This window comes from Anabrus simplex, chromosome 7, assembly GCF_040414725.1.
Source record: "Anabrus simplex isolate iqAnaSimp1 chromosome 7, ASM4041472v1, whole genome shotgun sequence".
In the NCBI taxonomy this organism is placed as follows: Eukaryota; Metazoa; Arthropoda; class Insecta; order Orthoptera; family Tettigoniidae; genus Anabrus; species Anabrus simplex.
This window is the reverse complement of record NC_090271.1, coordinates 289184118-289209623: the sequence shown is the minus strand read 5'-3', so window position 1 is coordinate 289209623 and position 25506 is coordinate 289184118. Positions and strand designations below refer to the sequence as shown.

General features: G+C 40.9%; 1 protein-coding gene across 2 annotated transcripts in view; it reads right to left on the bottom strand.

Moving 5' to 3' along the window:
- The window catches only part of LOC136877573 (uncharacterized), a 1365998-nt gene that overhangs the window by 450065 nt on the left and 890427 nt on the right, over positions 1-25506 (bottom strand). For both annotated transcript variants that reach the window (XM_067151725.2, XM_067151726.2), the window contains 2 exons: positions 18339-18465; positions 6363-6795 (listed from right to left, as the gene is read on the bottom strand). In XM_067151725.2, the coding sequence (XP_067007826.2) occupies positions 6363-6795; positions 18339-18465 (560 nt within the window). The remainder of the gene's footprint in view (positions 1-6362; positions 6796-18338; positions 18466-25506) is intronic.

The window sequence follows — 25506 nt, the reverse complement described above, 5'->3', positions numbered from 1 at the left end:
AACTGTGTTGCACATGTGGATTTCGCCCTGTTTTATGGCCGGATGGTCTTCCTTACACCAACCTTAAATGGAGAGATGTAATCACTATTGCATGTTCCTGTGTTGGTTGGTAGTGTAGTGTGTTGTCTGAATATGAAGAAAAAAGTGTTGGGACAAGCAATTAAAATCCCCGACCTGACCGGGAATCGAATCTGGGACCCTGTAAATCGAAGGCTTCAATGCTTACCATTCAGTCGGGGAGTTGGGCAATGCTATTGTATATAAATGTTTCTTTTAAAATTCATTTCTATTTCAGCAACTGTCAAGAAGTGTGGTCCTGAACGTGTGCAATTCATGCATTCACCATATGGTGTGCTAACTATGAATGGGCAATGGAGCAATACAGGACCATTCTTTGCTAGCTGGAGGAAGTTCCAACGCTTCCATATGAGCCATGAAGGCCCTTGAAGGAGTGGAATGTAGCCTTGGTTCTAAGTGGGATACAATGGTTAGCTCTATGCCCAGCTGCCTTTACTAACAGAAATTAACAACCTGGTGCTCATTTTTAGTGTAGGTTGAGTTTACTGCAGACCATGTGCCTCTCCAGAATAGGAAATTTTGTTCCTAAATTTTTCAACTTCCTGACAGGGATTGAACCCATGGTTTTCAGGCAGAATCAAGCACGCCTTTACTACCTCAGCTAGGAAGCCCCTACCCTGGAAAAAACTGTGATAATGATCGAGCAATGGCATCGCATGTGAATTATTTTCCATTCATCATCATCATCATTACTGGCTAATTGAAGGCATTTCAGCTCATTAGATATTCAGAAAGAGATGCAAGCAGCATGTGCATGATTCTCATCATTCTGTTTTACTCCAAACTGGGGGATCGAGTGGCGGTAAATAATTCGACCCCCCACAGGGGCCAACAGCTTTGGGCGGATGAGGTCATGCCAGACCTCAACTCAATGGTATTTTGAGTCTGCGGTAGTCCGTCGTGATATTAGAACCTGCATGTCACATTTCATTTGTGCCGCATAGTGTAGTTTCAAGATCATAGTGTGTGGGTCACTTACTTGCAAGCTGCGATCCACCTTAAACAAAATCCTGCTTGTGGCACTTTTTCCTGCTGTCACTTCCTTCAACTCAAGAGGGATCTATAGCTGAGTGTTATTGAATTTTGTCAGGTAAACACCAAATGTGTCACCAAAGGTGCCGTCATCATACGGCATGGAGTGCCGAAAAGACTATCTGACACTCTACTAGCTCTGTTACGCAGAGGAAGTTTAAGGCAGCGATTAACAAAATGTGTACATTTTAACCTTTCTTTTGCTCTCCTGTAAAGTTACAAATAGAAAGACGGTATTATTTAATTTTTAGGTCTCAATTTGAACAGTTGTAGCATCTTGATTTTTAAACAAAACCCTTGATGCATATACAGCTTATCAAGAGCCTCAGCCTGCCAAGATGGCCTGCAGGTAAATGACTGTTGTTTGGTCAGTGTGATGACATCCTGAGCCTATCTCGGTTTCTGCGCACACGGTGAAGCACTGCAAAATTTGAGGCACCATACAACAAGATCCCTAATCACTGAAAGTTTGAAAAAAAAAGAGGATACATCATATATGGTTCTTCTGCATAAGGGAGCATAAGAAGAAATTATGTGATTGTTTATAAAGATAATGAAAAAGCATACATTCTTGACCCAACTGTCAGATCTGAGACAGACACCAACCAGCCTGAACACGCTGACAGGAAGAAAAAATCTATATACAAATCAATCATAGATTACTACAAACGGAAATACCTTGATGAAATAGAAGTTGTTGACCTACTAATTGAAGCTGGAGGGACCATCCCACAATTCTCTGTCAATATCTGCAGAAAACTAGGGCTTCTAGTAAACATTAAAGGCTCTGTACATATTTAAGAAATAATTTGTATGCTTCCTAACTTATGTCTTCTATACAGGGTGGTTGGAAATAACATGAACCAGGTATGTGAGTGGTAGAGGGCTGGTTATACTGATAAATAATTTGAAAAATATAATTAGATTTCTCGTGCCATTGTCATGTTTTCAGCTGCTGAAATTAGCCAATCAGACCGCTTCGCGCATAAATTCAAATTAAGGATTTGAACACGATCCTCTGAGCTGCAAGGATCGCAGCATGGCAAGTATGCTACGGTGACAAGGGCTGAAACCCACAGTGTACGAGGGTAATCCCAAAAATAAGGTCTCCTATTTTTTTATAAATACAGAACTCTGTATGTGTGGCTGTTGGTTACAATATTGTGAAGAGTGTTTCCCGTGCTCGCATATAAACATGTGCACGCCGCGCTGAGGCACTCAGTCTTGGCTTGACAGCCGTTGAGAATGGAGCTCCTGTTGGATGTTACCGCCAAGTCCAAAGTGCGCGCAGTTATTTGGTTTTTGAATGCAAAAGGTACTGAACCAATTGAAATCCATCGCCAATTGACAGAAGTGTATGGTGAGTTGTGCATGGATGTCAAAAATGTTCATAAGTGGTGTAGAGAGTTTGCAGCCGGTCGGACTGAAATTCATGATGAACAAAGGAGAGGGAGACCATCAAATCCCATCGAGACAGTCATGAAGGTTGAGCAAATCATGCATGAAGATATGCATGAAAACTGGAGAAAAAGCTATAAAGGGTAGATTTTTTAATGCTCTCTGGGCAAATTTTCACAGAGAGGTAAAGATTTCACCAACCTAAGTGTGGTAATAATAGGTTTTGAGATTTTGATTCAATACTAGACTACCGTATAGAATAAAACTTTCACCAAAGGAATAATATACACATGTATTACAATTACACTGACTGACAGGGCAAATGCAACACCAAGAAGGAGTGGTCAGAACTTTATGCCAATCGCAGGGTAGACTGACGTCACTGAGGTATGCTCATGATGTGAAATGCGCTGCTGTGCTGCTCACGTAGCGAACGATAAATGGGACACGGCGTTGGTGAATGGCCCACTTTGTACCGTGATTTCTCAGCCGACAGTCATTGTAGAACGTGTTGTCGTGTGCCACAGGACACGTGTATAGCTAAGAATGCCAGGCCGCCGTCAACGGAGGCATTTCCAGCAGACAGACGACTTTACGAGGGGTATGGTGATCGGGCTGAGAAGGGCAGGTTGGTCGCTTCGTCAAATCGCAGCCGATACCCATAGGGATGTGTCCACGGTGCAGCGCCTGTGGCGAAGATGGTTGGCGCAGGGACATGTGGCACGTGCGAGGGGTCCAGGCGCAGCCCGAGTGACGTCAGCACGCGAGGATCGGCGCATCCGCCGCCAAGCGGTGGCAGCCCCGCACGCCACGTCAACCGCCATTCTTCAGCATGTGCAAGACACCCTGGCTGTTCCAATATCGACCAGAACAATTTCCCGTCGATTGGTTGAAGGAGGCCTGCACTCCCGGCGTCCGCTCAGAAGACTACCATTGACTCCACAGCATAGACGTGCACGCCTGGCATGGTGCCGGGCTAGAGCGACTTGGATGAGGGAATGGTGGAACGTCGTGTTCTCCGATGAGTCACGCTTCTGTTCTGTCAGTGATAGTCACCGCAGACGAGTGTGGCGTCGGCGTGGAGAAAGGTCAAATCCGGCAGTAACTGTGGAGCGCCCTACCGCTAGACAACGCGGCATCATGGTTTGGGGCGCTATTGCGTATGATTCCACGTCACCTCTAGTGCGTATTCAAGGCACGTTAAATGCCCACCGCTACGTGCAGCATGTGCTGCGGCCGGTGGCACTCCCGTACCTTCAGGGGCTTCCCAATGCTCTGTTTCAGCAGGATAATGCCCGCCACACACTGCTCGCATCTCCCAACAGGCTCTACGAGGTGTACAGATGCTTCCGTGGCCAGCGTACTCTCCGGATCTCTCACCAATCGAACACGTGTGGGATCTCATTGGACGCCGTTTGCAAACTCTGCCCCAGCCTCGTACGGACGACCAACTGTGGCAAATGGTTGACAGAGAATGGAGAACCATCGTTCAGGACACCATCCGCACTCTTATTGACTCTGTACCTCGACGTGTTTCTGCGTGCATCGCCGCTCGCGGTGGTCCTACATCCTACTGAGTCGATGCCGTGCGCATTGTGTAACCTGCATATCGGTTTGAAATAAACATCAATTATTCGTCCGTGCCGCCTCTGTTTTTTCCCCAACTTTCATCCCTTTCGAACCACTCCTTCTTGGTGTTGCATTTGCTCTGTCAGTCAGTGTAAATAGAAGTACAGTGTGATTATGCAATTAAACATTTAGTATTTGACTACACACTATACCGCTTTTCACGAGAGTTTAATCCTGATGTAAACAAATAGGCGGAGCACCTTTCCTTTGCACGAGAACATAAACGTAGTTCATTGGAGAAGCAACCTTCCCACTCACCCACTCACTCGATTGTGTGAGCTCGAAGAAAAGTAGTACATCGCATTAATTTTATTTTATTTTAGTGTGTTACATTTAGAGAGTTTGAAAGAGTATGTAATCAAATTAAAATATGGTCGTCATATATACTGGTATATATATGCTTTTTTTAAAATAAAATAGTGATTAAATAACGAGAAATGAAGGCACAAGGCGTGGTGTAATACAAGAAGTCTTCTCATAGTGAGGGAACGTCCCAAGCTGTACAGTGTGGAGATAAGGTGTTGCATCCTGCAGCAGCAGTCAGTGTCAGTATTCATAGTGAGAGAAATGAAGCAAGAGGTAGGACCATCGCGTATAGTGAAGCACCAAAGAGAAAAACCGCTTAGAAGCGGCAATAGGCAGTGCATTGTGAATGTGTTCAATAAACTAAGTGAACAGAATCCAGGTTTAGTCGTTTATTCAGAAGTTCAGATGTTCGCACTGTAGTCGTATGAGATGTGCAGCCTTGTACGTCCTAACACGAGACGTTGACAGGGTGGAGGTCGGTACTACACGCTCAGCAAATCACAACTCTTTTCTTTGGCGGAGGCGTGGACATACCATGTTTACATCAGGATTAAACGCTCGTGAAAAGACATAAGAAACTAACAGACACTAAAGAGACTGCCAGACAGATGAATGCGTGTGGCAAGTCAGTGAATCATACCTCGGTGTCCATGATTTTGGCAAAAAAATATACCTCTGCTACCCTTTCTCACAGTACATGCAAAGTCTCCACAACTTGCCGTGGCGCTATGCAAATCGGTTAGCCGCGACGAATGACATTTTGTGCGTATTTCCCGTAATAATTAAAGAAAATAAAGTAAAGAATTTGCTATTAAGATAATAGGGCTTACACAAATTAAAAAAAAAAAATTCCTACAATTCATAGTTTCAGCCAGCTAATATTTTTTTATTTATTTATTTATTTATTGGTGACAAAAGGTCCCATGAGCCTCTGGCTCGTGATAGGGACAATACAGTACATACTTTTTTAAGGCAACACAATAATTACATTTCATATACAATGGCTTTTCTGTAAAGTGACAAGTACTTTTTTTTTTTTTTACATGTTAGGATCATAATTTTTCAGAAGTATATTCAGATATTGCATGGCTGTAATATACTAAATATGGACAATATATATATTATTGTATTAATTAAAGCAAGTTATATAGAGATTATATTAAGATATCTGTAAAAGAGTAATATTCCTTCAGTTTTTTCTTAAAACATATAACCGATTTACAGTTCTTTATATCAGGAGGCAACACATTATATTCCCTAAACATTGATGATTCTATGCCTTTCACTCCGTACTTTACTGAATTAGAATGAGAGGGATATATCCTTAATGATCCTCTAGTTTCATAACCATGAATTTCACTAAAATGGGAGAAGTTAACAGTAGAATGGGTTAATTTCCTGTCTAGCTTATACATAAAGACTGCTGATGAAAATGCAATTTGTTTATGGAATGGCAGAATATTTGACTCTGAAAAAACTTCATGTGATGGTTTGAGGAAGGGGAATCCATACATGATTTTGATGGCTCTTTTGATGGAATAAGCTACTGCTTTGATCAATGTTTGCCTAATGGAAGAATAGCATCATGTTTCAAAAATGAAACTGTATATGCAACACTAAATAGGAATACTCGAGTTTCTACTGATTGTGACCAAACATTGCTATGACACACAATTGATGATCAATTTGCAAGCAGTTACAACATGGTATGAACTAACACTAAATATCAAACAAATAAAAGTCAGAAATGTTCAGAACCTTCTGGACAGCTCAGTGATTGTTTGCATTACTCTATGCATTGTAACCAAGAGAAATAAAAGAGCTAAAGTTGTGTCAGGTTAAAATCAAAAAGTCAATCATGAGGAAAACAATACCATAACTTAGTGTTTTTTTAAAATAAAAGCAGAATTATATCTTACTGGAATGGTCCCCAGAGCGCCGTCTACGTCGTCCTATGACCTTGGTACTGCCAGGAGTGAGCAGGGCTTCCGTATCATCGAGTGGCACCTCCCAAGCGATACTGCTCCGCTTATTGGCTGGTACTGGAAGTTGTTCGAGCGAGTCGTCGGAGAAGTTGGCACGATCTTCTTCCTCTTCTGGCGTACAGTCTGTACTGGGTGCAGTACCAGGAGGATCGTCAGAACCTCTTCGGCGTACTTCACGATGTCTCTCAACTACTCCGGGCACCGTGCGAGGAGGTAGCCATGGAGGTGGGAATCTCGACAGTTGCAAGGCTCCGTCATAGGGAAGGCTTCCGAACCGCATCTGAGGAGGCGGAGGGTCTTGAAGACGGAACGGCACTATATTTGAATCTTTATCCCAGCCAAAAGGTCTCTGGTGGCGAGTTTTGGGCTGAAAAGGAAAAAAAGAATGAATACAGAATTTATTATCAAAAGCATTCAGAAGGTCTCGTGTCATACTGGAGCAATAGTTTGTGAAGGAACAGTCAGTAAAATAATTTCTCACTAACACGGTGTAAATGACAAATATGTTTTCTCAGAGGAATGTTATTATAATGAGAATCCACTGTAATCATCCATCTCAATATTGGTCATATGCATGGTTACTTGTTCCTTGTCCAGAAAAATCAACATTCTCCAGTTCTGGACAGTTCAAAACATATAAACTGTAACTGAAGCCAAAAATTAAAAATAAAAGTAAAAAAATAAAATAAAATACAAAACCAATGTTGAAGGCCAATGAACTTTTAGTTTGTAAATTTTGTACGGGTAGCAAAAGATGCTATGAATTCTTCTCTGATATCGGGTTGATCTGATAATATGCTAAATCCTGGAGGGAATTTCCTGACACACTTACAAATATATTAAAAATGAACTTTCAACATGTTAGGTAGTGTTCAGTGCATACAGAACATACTAAAGAGATGTTATGAGCACAGAACAAAAATGGCCAACTGGACACCAATGGGATCTGAACCCACAACCTCCCAAGTTTATGGCAGTTGCTCTATCGAATAATTGAACTATAGTGGTTTAGGTCATATTTGTTCTGTTGGAAAGGATGGCAGGTCTGGTACACTGTAGAGTGCATGCAAGTCGCCTATTATGTATCAAGTCAATGAATATTTAATTTTCACAACTGCATTGTTTATTTTGAGTACAAGGCAGTCGTGAAAAATTAAATAATCACCTTCAAAAATATATTTCTAATTGCTATACCATGACTAGAGATATATAAAAGGTGATTTATTTCATGTTTCAAAACTAATGCTTCCAACTGAACAAATTGATGAAAATTTTAAAACATTGTTCACAGAATACATAAGAGTCATCATCATCATCTGTTTACCCTCCAGGTTCGGTTTTTCCCTCGGACTTAGCGAGGGATCCCACCTCTACCGCCTCAAGGGCAGTGTCCTGGAGCTTCAGACTCTTGGTCGGGGGATACAACTGGGGAGTATGGCCAGTACCTCGCCCAGGCGGCCACACCTGCTATGCTGAACAGGGGCCTTGTGGAGGGATGGGAAGATTGGAAGGGATAGGCAAGGAAGAGGGAAGGAAGCGGCCGTGGCCTTAAGTTAGGTACCATCCCGGCATTCGCCTGGAGGAGAAGTGGGAAACCACGGAAAACCACTTCCAGGATGGCTGAGGTGGGAATCGAACCCACCTCTACTCAATTGACCTCCCGAGGCTGAGTGGACCCCGTTCCAGCCTTCGTACCACTCTTCAAATTTCGTGGCAGAGCCGGGAATCGAACCCGGGCCTCCGGGGGTGGCAGCTAATTACGCTAACCACTACACCACAGAGGCGGACATACATAAGAGTACTTGAGCAATATACAGAATCATCCACTGTACCTTTACTAGCCTAGTACAATAAAATGTGCTCAAAGTGGAACTTGCTCATTACAGGATATTTTCTCGGTCCTGGCGAAGCTTACGGCATTATAATGTTCTTACTTTTGTATAATACAGAATCTCCTCAATGTGGGAACAGAAACAAAAAATGAAAGAATTCTTTAAAATATACTTGTAAAATGTGGAAAATTATAGGAACTGACGTAGTCCTACATGTAATTTTTGTGAATTTCTGGTGCTAGTATGACCAATGTCATTCTTTGGACAAACTGAAACACGTGTTTGGAGAGAGAGATAATACGAATGGTGGAACGAATAAGGTGCTTGAAAACTCATGGACAATATCTAACTTGTGTCATGCAAAAAACATTCCCTGCAAAGCAGAGAACTTCATTCAAAGTGATGAACAACTTATGACACACCACATTTTTGAATCAGCCACAGCCCTTCTGGCAGTGAGAAAGGCCGAGAAAGAGGAGGAGACGGAAGAAGGAGACGAGCAAGAAAATCAAGATCAAAACAAGATTTGAACCCATCAACAGGCCAACACAGTGCTTTTGTGACATAAAGAAATTTTCCATTACAACTTACTCTTCCACTCTTCTCGAACTAATGCACTCAGCTCAGGACTGTATTCAGAAAGGTAGGATTAGAAAGACAAGAAAACAAGTTTCTTTGTTTCATATGTAGAAGAAAGCATAGTGTTGTGAAGTACTGTATAGAGTTTTATGATGGAAATAACGTTTATTTTACAATTCTCTTTAGGCCAACTCATTGACACAGATAGGTGTTTTGGCGACGACTGGACAGGAAAGGCCTAGGAGTGGAAAGGAAGTCGCTGTGGCCTTAATTAAGTTACAGTCCCAGCATTTGCCTGGTGTGAAAATGGGAAAGCATGGATAACCATCTTCAGGGCTGCCGAAAGTGGGATTCGAAACCATTTCCCACATGCAAGCTCTCAGCTGTGCACCCCTAACCGCATCGCCAACTCATCCAGTGAAATAAGTTTAGGAGCGTATATCCAGTGTTCTGAAATAGTATAATATAGTGTTGTGATAGTGCCAAAATGATATACTGTGTATCATTCTGTATGTAATAATAATAATAATAATAATAATAATAATAATAATAATAATAATAATAATAATAATAATAATAATAATAATAAACAAATCAGTGTACTATAGCACTACGTACATCAATCTGGATAGCCAAGCATCATGCATAGGCAGATACAGGTAAGCTCTAAATAATATTTTAAATTACTGTTTACTGTTTTACGCCCCCCCCCCCCCCTCCCTCCCAATGTTTTGTGTAATGTGGATAAACTACATTATATCTTTCTGACTGCAATATTAGTAATCGCCACAGTACTTATTTCTGTCCCAAGGGTCAATTACTGAATTACTGAAGATGACAGTTCCAATGAGGTTATTTGTTTTATCCTTGAAAAGTTTAATAAGAATAACCATCCCAGTTTCAAATGTTTCAAAAAATTAGGGGAACATGTTTTTGAACGTATGCCATACTCCACAAAACAATACCTCACACTCAGGTATATTACCAACTAAACCTTTATCCTTTACCACTGAAGTATACAAAAGAACATCGATGGATTCACGTTCATTTTCAGAACACAAATGGAAATGTCCACATAGGGGAAAAAACAAAGTGATAACAGTCCTCCAGGGTGGATTTTTATCACAGCTGGAGAGGTTCAGTATGGTGTATGTCTTCCAAGAGCATTCATCACAGCTTGGCACCTATGTGGCATACTCCATATAAGTCAATGGAGGTCATGTTGTGGTATCAGGTCCCATTCTTCAGTGAGAGCCTGTTTGAGGTATTGAAGAGTTTGGTGGAACAGGACGCCCACGAAAATTTCTATCAAGCCAATCCAACACATGCTCAATGGGATTAAGGTCGGGACTCACTGCTGGTCATTCCATCTCTTGAATGTCCAGTTCTCGCAAGACAGTTCTAGTGATGCGCGCTACATGAGCCCTGGCATTGTCGTGCATGAGTACAAATTCAGGGCCAACACATGCTGTAGCAGTATCTGCTCAATGTACCCCACAGCGGTAAGATTACCACGGACGATGACAAGATCCATACGGCCATCAATACTGATGCCACCCCACAACATCACAGAACCATGTCCGAACTGGTCACGTTCCTGGACAATATTTGGCATGTACTGCTCACCACAGCATCTACGTACACGTTGACGCCCATTACGCTTTGTCAGGGGAAATCTGTACTCGTCTGTGAACAACACAGATTTCCATTGGCAAAGTTGCCAGTTTAAGTGGGTATGGGCAAACAGAAGGCGAGCTGCGCAATGTTGCTGTGTTAAATGGGGCACTCAAACAGGACGTCTGGGTTGTAAGGACACTTCTCTTAACCTGTTCCTTACTGTCTGATCAGACACCGTGACTCCAGTGACCCTCCGAGGTCTTGTTGCAGTTTTCTGGCAGTTGCTGAATGATGCTGCAACGCACAGATGGTCAGATATCGGTCATCCTTTGGGGTTGTCATGCATCCGTGACCTTGATCAACCCTCCTTGTGAACTAGCCTGTCTTAATGTAGCAATTCCACAAGCGTTGAATAACTGACGGAGAGACACTGAGATCCACAGCAACAAGACAAAAAGTCCATCCTTCTTGGATCAAAGAGATGGCCCTTGCGACTTGAACCTTGTTAAGATATCTCATGGGATGTGCTGGTTTACGTTCAATGTGCTCAAATGACCGCAGTAGTCTGTGTACCTCACAACGACACATGGACGCACCGCTATTAACTTTGTTTTGAAGGGTCACCTGACAGTTTAATCATGGCTACGTCTACAGATGGAGTATAACTTCGATTTGACATACCCTGAATAGCTAAGTTTTCAAGGTATGCTGTACGACCATTGGAACCCATCTACCAAATTAACGTTCACATACCAGACGTTACGAAACATGTTCCTCTAATTCTTTTGAACTGTGAATTTCAGTTGACTGGCAGTTGCTGAACGATGCCGCAATGCACAGATGGTCAGATATCTGATATCTGACCCACTGCCCCATTTCTTTACGGGGTAGGGTAGGAAGTGAGATGAATCACTGAAGCAAGTTCTTATAACTGGATGCCCTTCCTGACAACAACATCATTAGAGAAGTCCATCAGATGAAATTAATGATATGATATATGGTAGTAGGAAGGGAGAGGGTGAAACATGGTGCTGGCACATAGCCTATTCCCGTCGAATAGCATCAAGGGGTCTGTTCAAGGCTTAACATCTCCATCTGACAGACTAATCACCGTCAACCGTGTCATATGTTCTCACTCCATATGAACACTGCAGAGAGGTTTGGTACTGAATCCAGGTTTTTGGCATGCAATCTAGTGATTAGGAATTACATACCACCACCTCTCTTAGCATGTCGGCCAACATTCTGATGGTGAATATTTTTGACCAATGTGACTCAAACTGGCTAAAGATGGTGTCAGACCATAGAGACTTGATGTCTTAATGTTTATGGCCACCAGGTAGACTTAATACTGATGGTTACTGTATCATGATAACAGTTGTTGCATTCTGTGAAGAACTCATGATTTTTTTTTTTTTTTTTTTTTGTGTTCAAAAAGTGTATGGGATGAAGCCCGGACTTAGGGTACTTGGCGCCTGGGGCACAGTTCATTAGGGTGCCTGCTCCCATTGTATTATAAGTGAAGTATCAGGAAAGTTATCTTATCTACAAAACTAACATTTGTAAGGCTATATTAAGAAATTAAATATTGAAGATAGGTTTTTAAAAATATTTTTGGCGGAAGGTATCAGTTTATATGAAAATAACAATCAACAGCCTGTTTCAAGTCATTCAACTGGGTCAAGAATGAAATGAATGAAGCCCCCATCCAGCAGCGATGATAGGAATTGTGCTGGCTGCCGAAGCCTGTCGCACTCCTTTTGGGCAATGATTAATGACTGACAGATGAAATGAAATGATATTGGAGAGTGTTGCTGGAATGAAAGATGAAAGGGAAAATTGGAGCACCTGGAGAAAAGCCTGTTCCACCTCTGCTTTGTCCAGCACAAAACTCACATGGAGTGACCAGGATTTTAACAATAGAATCCAGCGGTGAGAGGCCGGTGCGCTACCATCTAAGCTACGGAGGTTCCTTATCAGTCTATGTAAAACCATTAATTATAGCTTGAATATTAAATTAACTGTCTTAGCTCCTAGGATCTACATGTGAGCAGTGTAGAAATAGTGCATGTGCATTAGTATTACCATTTGAAACGCATTAACAGGCATCATCATATCATTTGTATGTGTCAAGTTGGTGAATTCTGGAGGAGGTACACAATGTAAGACCGTGGGTAACTCTTTATAACAGGGTTCAAAAATATAATTTTCAAATACTGGTAAAATAATATGACAGGGCTATGCATACTCCTTAAACATTTTATAAAGAAACTTCATAGGAAAAAAATACAGATATTTTCAGAGTTTTGAAATCAGTGCCAAGCAAAACACTGGAAGATGTTAGATAATGTTAAGTAAAATTAGGAACTTTTAGTTTTATATTTTCACTATACTGTTAATATAATACCTGAGCGACAAATCCTAACATGTTTGAGAATATATAATGGAGAAGAAATGTCCATCATATCTACCGTCTCTTTTTAACTCTACAGGCAACATACTAATTTCAATGAGTAAACATGAACAAGGCTCAATCAATCACCATTGATCTGCATTTAGGATTGTCATCCCAGATTCCCTATCGATAGATTACGTAGTTTTTCCTTAAAGGACTTCAAAAAAATTTGAAATTTATTGAACATTCCCTTGATAAATTTTCCCTTTCCCAACTTCTCTTTCTATAAATGAATATTTGTACTAATTTGTCCTCATCAAATCATATCATGATCTATCCTACCTTTGAAAGCTCTACTCAAGCTTATTTGCTACTAATGTCATTCCAAGCCATCTCTTCACTGACAGCTCACTTTATTGAACTGTTCATCTCCTTACTCCCAAGTCTTCCCAGTCCAAAGTTTGCAACAATTTCATAACACTACTCGTTTATCATAAATTACCCACAACAAATCAAGTTGCTTTCCTTTGGATCTTTTCCAGTCGCATCAAATAATTCTGGTGTGGATCCCATACACTGGAACTATACTCTAACTGACGTCTTACCAGAGACTTATATGCCCTCTCCTTTACATCCTTACTAAAACTAAACCAAACCAAACCCCATGGCACTACAGCCCTTGAAGGGCCTTGGCCTACCAAGCGACCGCTGCTCAGCCCGAAGGCCTGCAGATTGCGAGGTGTCGTGTGGTCAGCACGACGATTCCTCTCGGCCGTTATTCTTGGCTTTCTAGACCGGGGCCGCCATCTCACCATCAGATAGCTCCTCAATTCTAATCACGTAGGCTGAGTGGACCTCGAACCAGCCCTCAGGGCCAGGTAAAAATCCCTGACCTGGCCGGGAATCGAACCCGGGGCCTCCGGGTAAGAGGCAGGCACGCTACCCCTACACCAGGGGGCCGGCATATCCTTACTACAAATCTTAAATACTCTCATAACTACATGAAGAGATCTGTAACATTTATATACAACAATCAATCAATACTGATCTGCATTTAGGGCAGTCACCTAGGTGGCAGATTCCCCATCTGTTGTTTACTAGCCTTTTCTTAAATGATTTCAAAGAAATTGGAAATTTATTGAAGATCTCCCTCGGTAAGTTATTCCTATCCCTAACTCCCCTTCTTATAAATGAATATTTGCCCCAATATTCGTTTATAGGAAGGGGAGTTAATGTGATTACCCCAATGAAGATCTTTCCTTATATTAACACCTAAGTACTTACAAGAACCCTTATTAGATACCTTCTCCCCATCAACACAGCAATTAAAACTGAGAGGACGTTTCCTCCTGGTGAAACTTTTAACCTGATTTTTCATCCTGTTCACCATTTTACCACTCTCTGTTGCCCACCTCACAACACTGTTGAGGTCTCTTTGCAGTCGCTCACAATGCTGTAACTTATTTATTACTCTATACAGCAGTGGTCCTCAAACTCTGGTACGTGGTCCTCATATTACTGACTGTGCCATCAAGTTCATGATCTGTTTTTCTATAACAAATCTATGCAAGGGCAGGTTTTTTATCTGTGGTGTATCTAAACAGTAAGTACGGTACCACACATCAGAAAAATATGTCATGCCACTGAAATTCTGATGATTCATAATCTCCAACTTCTAGAATTAAGGGTAAAGTTATTCCATCTTAGTTATTATTTTGGTATTAAGGGCAACATGTAACGTTTAATGAAACTTTCATACAAACAGGGAATGCTTTGTTATTTTATTGAAAATGAAAACCTACAACATGTTTTCCAGTCAGTGACCGGGTCAAGGGTGTAATGAATGAATCATATATAGGATGTTTCAAAAATGGGGGGGCATAATTTCAGATATGTATTTGTTATACATAGACAATCAAAATAGTTCATTACAACATGTGTCCGGAAATGCTTCATTTCCGAGTTATGGCCTTCACAACACTGAACTTCACCGGAACGTTTTCCTTCCGCAGGTCATTGTCATTACAGAAGACCTCACATCGATGTCTCATCGACTTGGATCGAATGTTTCCTCATCGATGGAGAGGTAGAGGTGGCCCGATTGCTTGGTCTCCACGCTCACCTGATCTGAACCCTGTTGTTTTCTACTTGGGGGCCATTTAGAATTATCGGTGTATTCGTCTCCGGTGCCTGATGTGGAAACCCTTCGAAATCGAATTGTGGCATCGTGTGAGGACATACGCAATACTCCTGGAGTTTGGGATCGTGTTCGCATGTCAATGAGACATCGATGTGAAGTCTGTATTCAAGCAGGAGGTGGAAATTTCGAACTTCTTCTGTAATGACAATGACCTGCAGAAGAAAAACGTTCCAGTGAAGTTCAGTGTTGTGAACGCCATAAGCATTTCCAGACACATGTTGTAATGCACTATTTTGATTGTCTACATGTAACCAATATATACCTGACATTATGCCCCCTATTTTTGAAACACCCCGTATAGGCTACTATTACGATGGGGTCACAACTCCCAAAGTGATATATTAATGACTGATAGATGCTACGAAATGAGAATGGAGAGTGTTGCTGGAATGAAAGATGACAGGGAAAACCGGAGTACCCGGAGAAAAACCTGTCCCGCCTCCGCTTTGTCCAGCACAAATCTTGCATGGAATGACCGGGATTTGAACCACAGTATCCAGTGGCGAGAGGCCGATGCGCTGCCGTCTGAGTCACAGAGGTTTTGTTATTTTATTATCATTGCATAATACTTGGTGCAAACACAAACTATTGCATTTCTTGTGATTTTTTACAAAAACTGTGTTTCACTTCATGATCTTGGCTTATTTATTCTGTGTATTTAAAAGAACAGTTTTCAATCAATTAAAATTGTCTTAATAATTAGGCAAATACCATATTCATATTTTTTTAACCTGTCATTTAACGATTTTTTTTTTTGTGGGGTTACACTGAACTTTTAGTCATGAAGGAGGGGAACTACATTCTTACAGAAGTTTGAGAACCTCTGCTATACAGTACAACATTACCTGCAAAAAGCCTTGTCTGTGATTCCATTTCTTTAATCATTATCATTTGTATACATAAATAATATTTTCGGACGGCTTATCAGAGACCGATCATCTCACTCACATACTTCCTGTGAGCAAATAGAGATGTGTCATTTTTAGCCTTGTAGCCTCTTATAGCAACAGTCTGTTTTTGAGACAAGACATGTAAAATAAGCGGTTTTGACCATTTGTATCTTCTTATTTTTCCTGATTTTCATATCAAAATCTCCTGATTTTTGGTTTTGTAAAGTTGGCAGGTATGCATAAAATAACATAAAGGTCCAATAATACTTCCTTGCAGGACCTTGCTTCACCTCTCTTTGAGTTCTATGTTATAGTAGAAATTTATCCACCCATATTATCACTTTTTTGTTTAGTGCAATAGCCCTCATTTTCCTCAGCAGTCTCCCATGATCTACCCTATCAAAAGCCTTGTATAGGTAAATTGCGATAGAGTCCATTTGAGCTCCTGAACCTGAAATATCTGCTATATCTTGCTGGAATCTTACAAGTTGAGCTTCACTGGAATAACATTTCCAAAATGCGAACTGCCTTCTATCAAATCGGTTAATAATTTTGCAGTTGCATCTATTATAATCAGAAAGAATGCTCTATCAAAGCTTATATGCAGCATATGTAGCTGACTGACCTGTAGTTATCAACTTTATGATTTTCCCACTTTCCTTGAATACTGGGCTACTCTAGCAACTCTCCATTCATTTGGTATAGCTCCACCATACAAAGAGTAATCAAATAAATATTTCAGATACGGCACTATATCCCAACTCAATGCTTTAAAGTGTATCCCTAGAAATTTTTTCCATTTCAGCTGCTTTTCTAGCTTTCAACTATTGTATACTTTTTTGTAAATATCTTAATTATCACAGGAAAATTTCAGTACTTTACCAGTATTCATAATGTCCTCTACCTGGATATTATCCTTATATCGAACAATCTTTACATCCTGCTGACTAAATACTTTTGCCTCCTCAAATATACACTCCCCTTGTTCATTAATGTTCCCTGGAACGTCCTTCCAGGAACCCCTTTCTGCCTTGAAATACCTATACATACCCTTGCATTTTTCCCTAAACTGACAATACAGTCTATCTCACCTGGATCTCGAATATCTGCTAAATCTTGCTGGAATCCTACAAATTGAGCCTTTTTTGCTAAATTGTTCTGGATTATTGGAAATTTACATGAAAGTAGAGCAATTTATAAATGAAACTAATATCAAAGTTCTCACATCTTTCGTGAAGAGACTCTAATTCCAGATAGTTTTTAATTTTTGATATCCTCTGCAGTCGTATGGGATACCAATTCTGTAAGAATAAATATGTAAAAATGTATGTTGGTTCCTTCAGTCTCTCTTTACTCAACCATTCCTAACTCTATTTATTTCTAACCTGTATCTCCTTCTTAATCTCTTTATTTCTCTGTTTTAATATAGTGGGTGTTTCCCATTCCTTAACACCTTTAAAGGTACATACCTGTTTTCACACTTGTCAAAAATATGCTTTAAACCCATCCCATCCCATAGGCTGTTTATATTTTTATTTACCATTTTCCACTGATCATAATTCTTGAAAACTCCCCCACATCTGTCTTATCAACCATATGGTATTGTCTAACAGTCCTACTTTTACAACCTTCCTTTTTTATTGCATTTATTTTTAATGAACGGCATGACAAAAACAGCTTTGTGACGTATAACTTCAGTTTCTTTAAAGAGGTCATCTGGTTTTATCAGCACCATGTCTAGAATATTTTTCTCTCTAGACATCTCAGAAATGAACTCGATCATGATTCCAACAAGAGCATCATTGCATTTAATCAAATTAAATCTTATATTAATGAATTTGCTTGGCCCTCCTTTTAGACATTTGAAACCTGTGGTTTATGTGATTTCATTGTTCCTGAAAGGACAGTATCTGGTGACTACCACCAAAAGCAAGGAGAGAAAGCATGAAGATGGCACTAATCCTATTCCTTTATCAGTTTGGAACTTGCTGTATACAGTTTAGCAAAAAAGTGACATTACCAGAACTTGTTTGTATTTGTTTGTCTGTTCGTTGCATTTTTAATATGTGAATTGTATGGTGATGATGTTTTGTCAAGTTCAAACTGAGAGTGCCCCTTCAATACATTTTAGAAAAAAGCAGTGGTGATAATTATTATTTATAGATGTGATAAACCTAAATTAAAAAGTAAATAAATCAGTCTAACATTAAAATACAGAATAGGCCTAATGGGCTCATTTATAAATCTGGCACTGTGCTGTACATGGTATGAATGACACTTCCTTGTTGAAAGTTAGTACCACTAAATTGATCTGTATCTTTTCGTGCCTGTTGGTACTTTGTACTCTGAGAAGATCACATACTCTCTAGTAGTTTCATATTACGGAAAGTAACATACCAAGGTGGTTTGCGTCGCTGTTGTGACTCGACGCCCGCCCAGCTCTTCTCCACGCAGAGCCATGGCTGTGAGGAAGGCACGACCTTTCCGAGTATGGCTCCTCTTTGTCGAGTTTCCAGGAGAAACTCTGAAACAAGTAAGTGTAAAAATGAAATTTAATGTACAGAAAGAGCAATGCTGTTGTCATATACACTCATAATAATGGATATTTTAATGTAACACGCAGGAAATAACAATAATTTGTAAGAGAAATCCTCTCCATAATGCAGCAATGAAGTACAAGGAGATCATATTTATATGAAGCTAACATGAAGTGAATATTATTTCATTACAGTAAATTCACAGTTATACAGTTTACAAAGGAAAAAAAAAAAACCCTGGATAATCTAATTGTATGAAAATTCATGGATTAACTTTGCTTTCTCTGCACATTTGTATTCCTTATGCTTTGTTCTTGGTTGAACCACTCTTAATATGCAGACTTTTTAAAAACTTTTACTTTCTGCATGTCCACCTCTATTATCACTCTTGCACAAAAAATCCTCCACCTTTTCTTGTCATAAAACAGTAGATATTTTGTACTCCTATTCCACAATCTGTCATCAACTTAGTTCCCATATAACAGTTTCCCTCTTTCTTCATAATTTCCAATTTTTGTTTTACCGCTAAAACAGTTTTCTAAAATATACTTTTTTGCCATGATGAGTCTGAACTGAAGACCACACAAAATGATGCACAAAAGAACACTGAACGTGATTTAAAATGTTCATGCTAGACAAATAACAACGGACATCTCCTGCCCATAGCCTATATACTGTCCAATATATGCACAGAATAGATCCTGAACCTCAAAACTATCCTCACCTACAAAAACCTAAGTGCTTCATCCTACATAGCAACTTTTGTTGACTTCCAGAATGCCTATGACTTGGTAGATAGGCAGTCCCTTTTCCAGACACTCACTGAACTGGGACTAGACAACAAGACCTTGAACTTTGTAAAAGCGACTCTGACAAATACCAAGTCCAAACTCAAATTCAAAGGGGAACTATCAAAGAGCTTCGAGATCAGGACAGATATTAGACAAGGGAATGGCTTTTCCCCATTCCTCTTCAACAGCCTACTGGAGAAAGTAATTTACGAATGGGTGAACACACTAACAGATGGCTTTGGGTTGAGAATCGGTTACAGAAAGGACAAGCTAAAGTCAATCGTCTCACCTTCACAAGTTACTTCATACTCCTAACATCACTTCGTTGTGGAACCGTGCTTCTTCTGGAAATAAGATGGTTGCTAAAAAGGCAGGGTCAGTGTCTACATGGTGTAGGGTCCATTGACAGAACGACACCAGAGCTTCAAAATCATGACCATGGAACTCCTGGTGTAAGTTCAGATGGTAGGGTGAAACTGCTGGATATGCAATATGCAATATCCACATAACAGATGATCGGCTGATATTGCTCTCCTGTGCAATAGCCTGTGTGCTAATGTGAAGGTTATGAGGATAGCGTTCAAGACAACCTCTTGATTGAGAGCAGACTCATGGAATGATCTCGAACAGGTGTCCTTCCCAGGGATGCAGTAGCCTGCAGACATCTTTCCACACTCCGAAATGTCATGCCTGTTGATTGTCACCTATCCTGATATCATTACTGATATTGGCATTGTGCCTGGTATGCATTCTGCCTAGCTTCTCCATAGATGAGTAACACATCTACATACTAGTCATTGGAATACATCATGAAGCTCTGAATAAGCCTTGTGTTGTGACTTGCTTCAGAGGGGAGTTCACACAGCTACATATCTATCTGCCATTATACGTTGTTCTTGTTCCAATGGGGCACACTTTGCTCCATCTGTGGTCAACGAAGCTTGGAACATGTACGACGTAGCTAACTGATTGCCTGTACCCTAGCCACAAACCATCACCTCCTCAACCTCATCTAACCTAGCTCCACACCTTATGCCACGATACTTACGGCCCATTACAGGGCCAAATAAATAAATCAGTCCATAGAAGCTATCGAAAGTGTGCAGCCATATCACATCCTAGGCAACTGACAGTAAAAAAACCCACTTGCATGGGATTTGAACCTTCGAGCACCATCCAATATCACATCTCCCACCGCATCCTTGCCATGTAAGCTACTGCGAGGCTTGACATGCGGCGCGCAGTTCCCAGCCTATACAATGCTTGCTCCTGATCTGTGTATGCACCTCCTGTTGTAAGATACGTGCCTGTGCTTGTTTTACGGGTTTATTCGAGGTACTCATAATGAATTAATAGTGGCGCTCACGATTCTTGGTGTCTTCTAACCTGTAACCAAACATCTCGTTATAATACCTCGGTTTAGGGAGAGGGATCGATGTATTTCAGAACTGTAGTAAAAGCGGCAGGATGCATAAAACTAGGTCACAAGGCGCTGGTGGACCACCACGAATATTAGTGTTGCCTAATAACAGTTTTGGAATTTTCAGTTAGTCATCATGTTACACAATAGTAAAATACTTTGGGGAGTCCGTCTCTGTAGTGTAGTGGTTAGTGTGATTAACTGCCACTCTCGGAGGTCCGAGTTCGATTCCCGGCTCGGCCACGAAATTTAAAAAGTGGTACGAGGGCTGTAACGATGTCTGCTCAGCCTTGGTAGGTCAACTGAGTAGAGGAGGGATCAATTCCCACCTTAGCCATCCTCGAAGTGGTTTCCTGTGGTTTCTCACTTCTCCTCTAGGCCAATGCTGGGATGGTACCTAACTTAAGGGCACGACCACTTTCTTCCCTCTTCCTTGTCTATCCCTTGCGATCTCCCCAAGGCCCCTATTCAACATAGCAGGTGAGGCCGCCTCGGAGAGGTACTAGTCCTCCTCTCCAGTTGTATCCCTGATCCAATGTCTCATGCTCCAGTACATTGCCCTTAAGGCGGTAGAGGTGGGATCCATGGCTGAGTTCGAGGGAAAAAACCAATCCTGGTGGGTAAACGGATTAAGACAGAAATAAAATAAAATAAAATAAAATAAAATAAAATATTTGGGTACGTAATCAAACTATTCTATATAGAGTAATTAAATTAGTCAGAAAGAAACAAAACAAAATTTGCCTAGTACCAAACAAGTAGTCCGCCTCTGTGGTGTAGTGGTTAGCGTGATTAGCTGCCACCCCCGGAGGTCCGGGTTCGATTCCCGGCTCTGCCACGAAATTTGAAAAGTGGTACGAGGGCTGGAACGGGGTCCACTCAGCCTCGGGAGGTCACCTGAGTAGAGATGGGTTCGATTCCCACCTCAGCCATCCTGGAAGTGGTTTTCCGTGGTTTCCCACTTCTCCTCCACGCGAATGCCGGGATGGTACCTAACTTAAGGCCACGGCCGCTTCCTTCCCTCTTCCTTGCCTATCCCTTCCAATCTTCCCATCCCTCCACAAGGCCCCTGTTCAGCATAGCAGGTGAGGCCGCCTGGGCGATGTACTGGTCATACTCCCCAGTTGTATCCCCCGACCAAGAGTCTGAAGCTCCAGGACACTGCCCTTGAGGCGGTAGAGGTGGGATCCCTCGCTAAGTCCGAGGGAAAAACCGAACCTGGAGGGTAAACAGATGATGATGATGATGACCAAACAAGTAATTCACCAGAAACTTAAATGAATAATAATAATAATAATAATAATAATAATAATAATAATAATAATAATAATAATAATAATAATAATAATAATAATAATAATAATAATAATAATAATAATAATCCGTGGGGGTCACGCACTGAACTGAGTAAGTGTTTGGCATAACTTCACGGAAGACACTGGGGCGGGGGGCCTCAACCCCGACACGGCGCGTCCCATATGGCTGATAGGGAATGTTCCTGTAGATATGCAGGACAGGTGTGAATAAGGCTTAGCCAAATAAACACCCGCGGATCAACTGAGGCAAAAAGGTCTGCAGTCAACGGTCTCGATGGCGGATGAGGATATTTCCCAACGGCTGAGAGGGCGGAAGAACTGGCTCTACGGCTTACAACCGTAGTTCTAACCACGGACAGAGTAATCTGTCCCACCAAGCATTACCATGAGGTAACATTATGCATGATGGAAACACTTTCAAGGAAAACTACCCCAGGTGGTACCCAGCAATGGAAATCCACCGTCGCACCAGGCGGCGCAAACAAGCCTTCGGATTCTGGGGAGCTTGTACCAACATGCAAGATGGAGTCGGAGCCATCTGGTAGCCAGACTGATGACGTACTAACGACAAACACGACTAACCTAAAACAAAATCTAAGGACAAAGAAACATCACTATTTTGGAACTATCAACATACAGACTCTACTTAGGACGGGGAAATTAAAACGGACTTTGGATGAAATGGAAAATCAGAATATTCTAATACTAGCAGTGTAAGAGACGCGTTTTACTGATATTAATACGTTTGATTCAGAAAATTATAGAATCTTTAAGGGTAAACCTGGACGAAAAATTGGAAGAAATCTGCAGCAACTTGGCACAGCATTTTGTGTAAACAAAAGGGTTATTGACTCCGTAACGGACTTCTCTTCTCCTTCTGATAGACTCTCCACTCTAACACTGAAATGTGCAAACAAGAGATACACACTATTCAATGCACACGCCCCTATAAATGAAGACAACAGAAAGAATCCTGATAAGGTGAAAATATTCTGGGATCAATTGGAGAATGAATTGCTAAAGACGCCAAGCAATCATGTCAAAATTCTGATGGGTGATTTCAACGCGCAGGTTGGGAAAGAACGTCAGTTCCGAAAAATAGTAGGTGGTTATCCAGCTCACACCAGAACAAATACGAATGGGAAGAGACTTATTGACTTATGTGAGACATTCGATCTTAAATTAATGTCCACGTACTTCAAAAGACTGCCAAGGAAAAAGAAAACGTGGTGTGCTCCACGGAAAGACCTAGGTGAATATCAACTGGACCATGTTGCAATTTCAAGGAGAAACACTAAAGAAATTATGAATGTGGTAGTACGGAAAGGAGCCAATCTTGACTCTGATCACTTCTTGACCCGCATAAAATTCAAGCCGTTACCGCTAAACAAGAAGAGACTCTCTCCGAATGCATCAATAAAAGTAAACCATGAAAAACTTCAAGAAAACAGAAACGACTTTCAAAGACGTATGCGGGAGAAGAAAATGGAGACTTGTGAGGATATTCGAGAGAATATGGCTAATATAGCTAAGGATGTTGCACCATTGCGACGAACTCGCAGACACCGATGGTGGACTACAGACTGTGATGTAGCAATTGATAGGAGAGCTGCAGCCTATAAAGCATGGTACGCAGATAAAACAGAAGATAAATTTGAGACATACAAGGAGGTACGCAAACAGACAGCAAAGATCCTCCGGCAAGCCAAAAGGAATCAAATATCTGAAGAAATTCGAAGTATTGACACGGAATTTAAGAAGAACAATACTAGAATCTTTTATAGGACCTTTAAAGAGCACATACATGGATATCAACCATCTACCATGGGATTTCGAAGGGAAGATGGAAAATTGGCAGTGAATAAGAATGAAAATTGTGAGATATTAGCTACATATTTTGAGAAATTGTTGAACTGTGAAAAACCTAAAAATAAATGGCCAAAAGAGGATCCAAAGCAACGGAGTGAAAACTCAATACCCCCTGACGAAAAAGAACTCCGTGAAATAATTACAGACTTAAAGAACAACAAAGCTGCAGGGGAAGACTCTGTCACAGCAGAGATGCTGAAAAGTGGTGGAGAAATCGCAATAACAATTTTAAGGCGAGAAATGGAAAAGATATGGGAAATGGAGGTAATCCCTGAAGATTGGAAAAATGCTATCATTCATCCTCTACACAAAAAAGGTGATAGAGCAGATCCTAACAACTACCGCGGCATTTCCATCACATCTGTAACTTATAAGACACTCTCTAAAGCACTACAGAGGAGACTTGTGGAACAAGTGGATCATCAACTAGGCGAGTATCAAGCGGGATTTAGGAAGGGAAGATCGTGCGTTGATCAAATCTGGAGTCTGAAACGTGTACTAGAGAATCATCTCTCAAAGGATCTGGTAGTCGTTTTTGTAGACTTTAAAAAGGCGTATGATTCAGTCGACAGGGAAGTGCTATTCAATATATTAGTGGAATTTGGAATTGACGCCAAAACAACAGCAATTATTAAGCAGACTTTAACTGGGACACACTCGAAAGTTAAGTTCATGGGAGAGAACTCCAAGCAGTTCGAAATTAAAACAGGAGTCAGGCAGGGTGATGGATTGTCACCAATTCTTTTCAACTGTGTGTTGGAGAAGATTATCCGGGAGTGGGAAAAAGAACTGGACAGAAAAGGATTACTTAACCAAGTATACATTGGAGGGTCAAAAAGTGGTGTCATGATTAATTGCCTTGCCTTTGCTGATGATGTTGCGCTGCTATCTAGGAATACTGACACAGCAATAGAACAGCTGAATGTACTAAAACTACAAGCAGAAAAAGCAGGACTACAGATTTCTTTCGAAAAAACTAAATATATAACAAACATCAAAACAGCCCCTCGGTACCTGAAGACAGAACACGGTAAAATAGAAAGAGTTGATAGCTTTAAGTATTTGGGTGAAATAGTGCAATTGAAAACAAATGAAAGAGAAGCAAACAACACCAGACGGGAGAAAATGGCTGCGGCTTTTCGTAGGACATATCCTATATACAAAAAGAAAACCATCTCCAGACGAGCTAAACTAAGGCATTACAATACAGTGATTAAAACGGAATGTCTGTATGCTAGTGAATGCCTCCAAATGACAGGAAAAGCGGGACTGAGAGAAGCTGAGAAATTTGAAAGAAAGATCCTTCGCAAAATAATGGGTCCAAAGATTGTGGATGGACAGTATAGGCTGCGAGGAAGGGAAGAACTTTACCGAGACAATGAAAGGCTAACTGAGTCCATGAGAAAACGGAGACTTAAATTCTATGGGCATTTATTTAGAATGGATGAGAAGAGACTAACGAAAAGGATTTTCACAATACTAGACAGCAGACCTAAAGTGTCGGACAAATGGTTCAGGGAGGTGAGAAAGGATCTCAGACAGGTGGGACTAAATTCGGAAGACATCTCAAACCGAACAAAGTTTAGGTCAGTGATCGACAGATTTCAGGGATTCCATGACGAACCAAAACTT